The sequence below is a fragment of the Coptis chinensis genome, chromosome 6 (assembly GCF_015680905.1).
Source record: "Coptis chinensis isolate HL-2020 chromosome 6, ASM1568090v1, whole genome shotgun sequence".
Classification (NCBI taxonomy): Eukaryota; Viridiplantae; Streptophyta; class Magnoliopsida; order Ranunculales; family Ranunculaceae; genus Coptis; species Coptis chinensis.
In genome coordinates this window covers 61,014,336-61,019,761 of record NC_141461.1, presented here as the reverse complement: position 1 = coordinate 61,019,761, position 5,426 = coordinate 61,014,336, and the positions used below count along the sequence as shown (strand labels likewise).

General features: G+C 38.8%; 1 protein-coding gene across 1 annotated transcript; it reads left to right on the top strand.

Moving 5' to 3' along the window:
- Positions 1 to 3,321: 3,321 nt before the first annotated feature.
- LOC147493804 (putative serine/threonine-protein kinase At1g54610) lies at positions 3,322 to 3,825 on the top strand. Its single transcript, XM_086567948.1, has 2 exons — positions 3,322 to 3,492; positions 3,571 to 3,825. Exons 1-2 carry the CDS (start codon positions 3,322 to 3,324, stop codon positions 3,823 to 3,825), a joined length of 426 nt encoding a protein of 141 aa, XP_086424074.1.
- The last annotated feature ends 1,601 nt before the right edge of the window (positions 3,826 to 5,426 follow it).

Genomic DNA, 5,426 nt, shown 5'->3' with positions numbered 1-5,426 from the left:
AACTTCTCACAAGCCAGGTGATCAGACATGTAAGTGCACTGCTTCTTAGAATATAACGGATAAGACATATTGTTGAAGACTCATTTACCATCAAACACGTTGCAATTACTAGACGACATCAACTCTTCTTCCAAAATTCTTCCATTCTTCTTGGTGATACAAACAGTAGCAAAGACTAGGCCAACAACAAGAATGGGTATAAGGGCATGGAATAAACTATCTCTAATTGCTGGAAATCTGCCCATTTGCAGAAAAGACCACCAAATTTACTAGATTTAATTGAAAAATATGATAAAGGGAAAAAAATCATACCTTTACAACAAATCATAGTATAACACTGAACCAAGACCAGAAAGCTACTAAACAATTCGTGGATCGCAGGATTACTACACAATAGTGGAATAAAACGAAGAAAGAAAGATGTTAGTTTACTTAAAAAAATGAAATTCATTAGTTTTAAATGGCAACAGTGAGAGAGGACAAGCATTGAAACCGTAGGTAATAAAAGGAAGACAAAGGGGAAAGGAGTACTTACGGTCGCAGTAGGAGAGCACGAGCGGCGAAACCCTAGATTATAAGAGATTTCAGAGAGGGTTGAGAGGGTTGAGAGAGAGTTTTTATTTTAGTTTGAGAGTTTTTTTTTTTTTTTTTTTTTTTTTTTTTTTTATTTTTTATTTTTTTTTTTTTTTTTCTTTCCAGAATTTCCCTCATTCCCAAATTTCTAATTTTTCAATTTATTTTTAATTTTTTTTTTACACTGTTAACGTTTGCCTAACGATAAATCTCACGACCAAAAAACATAAAACCGTTAGGAAATTAATTCAAATCACAGCATCAATTAAACTAACGCTTTTACCATCATTCCTAACGGTAAAAAGCATTAGGAATGCGATGCGATAAAAAGCGTTACAAATTAAAAAAATGTGTGTGCTACAAATTTCCTGTTTTGGTGTAGTGTTTATATAGGCTACAACAAGGATCATGAGGAAAAATTAGGGTTAGGTCTCCTAACGGACTTGGGCTTCCCAGGACACACAATCCAAGTCCGTCAACAAATGACTTATTCCACTAAAGGCCATTGTTGAACTACCGCCCTAATCCCAAATTACGTGTATTACGTTTATGGGCTCCATATTATATGCTTGTTGACCTCCCCGTGTTTAAGATATCGAATGCCCGTTGATTAAGTCAAGTTACTACTGACAACTACATCAATCAACTTCTTTTGTCCTTGAGTAGTACCACTCAACCTCATTGTCATGTCGGATTAAATCCATTTGTAGGGTTTACATGACAATCCTTATGAGCTCCTAAAGGGGACATCATCAACCCGACTTCTTGCGGGTCACGGATTCCTTCTATAATCAACAACACACCTTACATACAATGTCAATACCCAATCCATCGAGTTTGTTGATTCACAAATGAATCTCACTCATTGATGATTTAAAGCAACGTACAATACACGTAAGTGCCCGTTATTATATCCGGATTAAGAGGACAAACATCCATAATAACAGAGGTATTTGTTCTCTTATATAGTCAGTATAAAGAGAAACAACCTCACTTGGTCCTGTTCAATACACAGAAAGTGTACTAGTGTAATCCTATAGTCAAGATAGACTAATACCAGATTATACTACAACCATACCAATGGTTTGTCTAAATTCATCTAGGTTGTGAACGTTTACTTATACTTTATAAAGATGCGATGATATGATCTTACGTGTGTCACCACACACCATATCATCTACAACATAAAGTATTAGACGCATGCATATAAATAATAACATATATAATATGCATAATATTTGCCCATATGATTCTCATTCAAAATATAAATAATTAGAGTTAATACAAAAGTAATGCTTTTAGTATATAACCTTATCAATGAGTTCCCTCGATACCTATCGTTTCCCTTGCCCAGCGTATCATACCCTCGGCGGTCCTCGCTTCTCTCCAATGACAACACTGCCTTTCCTGGTCTCTTAATTTCTTTCTGTATAGTGTCCTCGTATCTTATATATTTCTCCACTCGCGGATATAAATCATGCAATGTCGCGATCTCGTTCTTGGCCAAGGACTCATGCACCCTAGTTCCCACCGTATCCTTCGTTCAAAAGCTATCACTACAGTTCTCTCATCCAAGTTTTCCACCTTCAACGTCTCTGCCTTGAATCTGCACAAGAAATCCCTCACCGACTCTGTGGATCTCTGCCTTATATTAAACAACGCCGCGATATCTACTACCCGTTTCTTCTGATGTATGAAGTGGTCTATGAAAGCTTGCTCTAACTCCTGAAAGTTGCTTATACTCTAAGTTGGTAGCCGGTAATACTAGTCAGATGCTCCCCCTTTCAAACTCGCGGGAAACATCATGCATCGCAACCCATCATACCGCAGCTCTTGCCACAGTGGCATCTGCTGATGAAAGTGATGGATGTGATCCGTCGGGTCTCCCTTCCCTTCATACCTCTCAAACCTGGGCTGGTTGAACCTCTTTGGAACCTCGGACTTCCACACCGCATCAGCCAACGGGTTATGGTTTAGTCCCGCCACCACCTGACTTGCCGCTCCACCCAAACCCTTGGCTTGCTCCAAGTTCACCTTTAGATCACTGGCAATCATTTCTCTAACTTGCTCCTTTGTGAGTCCCGTCACCGCATTATCCACCAGATTTGGCCTCTCCTCCTCTTTCTCCGACTCCGACACCTCCCTCTCAGATTCCTCTATAGTCTCCTTCTCCCTTCGAAGCCCTTCATTTTCTTCTCTCAACCTCGATATCTCCTCATGCAACAACCTTGTTTCCTCTGAATCTGACACTATTGTCTCTTCCCCGCCTTGCTCCCTCCCATCACTCCTTACTGACTCCACCTCTTCCTCAGCAACCACCGCTTTTCTCGGTCTTCCTACTTCTCGTTTCACCCTTGTCGCCATTTCTCTATGTGCTTTGATCTCTCCCTACAGACGACGCCAAATGTGAGAGCCTAAAATCTCCTCCTCTTAGATCTCTCCCTCTCCTCCCTTTTTTTCTTTTTTCCCTCCCTTTTCTCTTTCTCTATCCCTTTCTCTTTATACCCCTTTAAACCTTCAACCAAGACATCCACCTGTCGCACCATCCTTCAGTCCCCCTTCCTTCCGTATGCATGCCACGTCCGCAGTAAGGATCCCCTACTCCTCGAATTCCCTTCCCTGTTTTGCCACCCCTCTAATGCTGATATCCAGCCCATCATTAATTAGGTCACTACAATAGTGAGTGGGAAAATTGTTGCGATAAAGAAAGTTCGGTTTGATATTAATGACAATGAGAGTTTGGAATTTATGGCTAGAGAAATTTTCATTTTGCGGAGATTGGATCATCTAAATGTTGTAAAGCTAGAGGGGTTGGTGACTCCGAGGATGTCGTGTAGTATGTATCTTGTTTTCGAGTATATGGAGCATGATTTGGCTCGTTTAGCTGCGAGCCCCGATGTCAAGTTCACGGTACCTCAGGTTAGCCTAGAATGAAAGACTATGTTTGTGGAAACTATCATATTAATTGATGTTCATATTTGCATTTGAATATGGTAGGTCAAGCGTTATATGCAACAATTATTAGCTGGGCTTGAGCATTGTCACAACCACGATGTACTTCACCGTGACATAAAGGGATCAAATCTCCTTGTTGATAATGAGGGGATACTAAAGATTGCTGATTTCGGATTGGCAACTTTTTATGATCCTAACCATAAGCATCCCATGACGAGTCGGGTGGTCACCCTATGGTATCGAGCTCCAGAGCTCCTTTTGGGGGCTACTGATTATGGTGTTGGTGTGGACCTCTAGAGTGCGGGATGCATTCTCGCCGAGTTATTGGACGGAACGCCTGCTATGCCTGGACGAATAGAGGTAACTACAATTAATTCTGTACTGGGGTTCTATATCGATGTCCCACCCTTTATTTTTTCATTTCAGATTCCCAAATCCCATTTCTTTCAATGAATCTTTAGTTTCTCAAGTTATTCTTGTCGTGCACATAGACGTGGTGATATGATACAATATGTAAGTATGTAATAACATTTACACTTATATATGGCTCCAAGATGTTGTTAAGGAACACATGACATAGCTCATGTGTTTCCTTAATAGATGTATCATGTTCTTATCTGTCAGCATTAACTTCAGGAACCACTTTCTTTTCCTGTTTAAACAAAATTGTAGTTGATTAGTTATGTTTGATTTCTCGCTTACAAGGAAGACTCCTTTTACAACTTAATACCTTTTCAATAGTTCTTTGAAGAATAATATTAAGGAAAATCAACCTCATCCTTGTTAGAAAAGTAAGAAAAAAAAAACAAGAACTAATTACTATAGAAACAGTAGGATACCATTGTCTCTTATTGCCCTTTGTAAAGTAGCATGTTCTTGCATAACTTTATACTTTTCTCCAATATGGACTTATTATGAATTGTCTTTGAGTAAACAATGTCTTTGGAAAGGATGTACATTGTAACATTAGGAAGACTAATGTCTAACATGATGATATTGTAACATTATGAAGACTAATATGGCACTCTTTGGATCTTTGAAACCTGGGATTCACATTTCGACCTTTTCATTGTATAGGCATCAAGAGTTCTTTTTTTTTTTGGTAGGTAAGCGGGGTTTTTTTAATTAAGAGGTCCCTACCCCTTCCTCATTGAGAAAAAAAAAAAGAATTTGAAATTATTACAATCTTAAATACTCTTTCCCACTAGCATCTTCAAACACAATTTTCTTTATATCTTCAGAAAAAGAGCTAGGGGTGAGTTCAATGAAAGAAACAGAAGGAATATTAGCAGCTAGATTATCCGCTACCCTATTACACTCTCTGAACACATGTATTAAAGAGAAATAGTCTAAATTACTAGTTCTCTTCCTGATATCTTCTAGAATCTTCTTTATTCTCCATGGTTGTTGCTCCTTCCTTTTCAGGAAATTGATCACATTTGTAGAGTCTGTCTGAGCTTTCACTTTCCTTATGTTGTGTCTCTGAGCTAGTTCTAACCCTTCAAGTTCGATGTATGCTATTGTATCAAATTTTGACTTGCCTTTTGCTGCCGCCATGACTGTTCCTTGCTCATCTTTGAGAACAGCTGCCCAACCTCCTTCTATCCCCTGTAGCGTCCCGTTCCTTGCTTTCTGGAGCATGGAACAGAAAATTCCAGTCAGAATTTGTTGTCCGCCATAAAACTTTTCGGCTTGTTAAGAAATCACAAATAATTGGAAAATCAGAGCATAGTAACTAAGAACAGAAAAAAATAGAAAATAAATAAATAAGAAAATGGTGCAGCAGTGCCATTATCTTCACTTTGCTGATGATTTTCTTCTTTTTAGGTAGAACAAGTGCACAAGATTTTCAAACTTTGTGGCTCTCCATCTGAGCAATATTGGAAGAAGTCAAAATT

Excerpts from the sequence above, each read along its gene's own strand:
- LOC147493804 (XM_086567948.1), top strand. The coding sequence starts at position 3,322 with ATGGCTAGAGAAATTTTCATTTTGCGGAGATTGGATCATCTAAATGTT. Across the intron at positions 3,493-3,570 it reads TCAAGTTCACGGTACCTCAG|GTCAAGCGTTATATGCAACA; the intron begins GTTAGCCTAGAA and ends TGAATATGGTAG.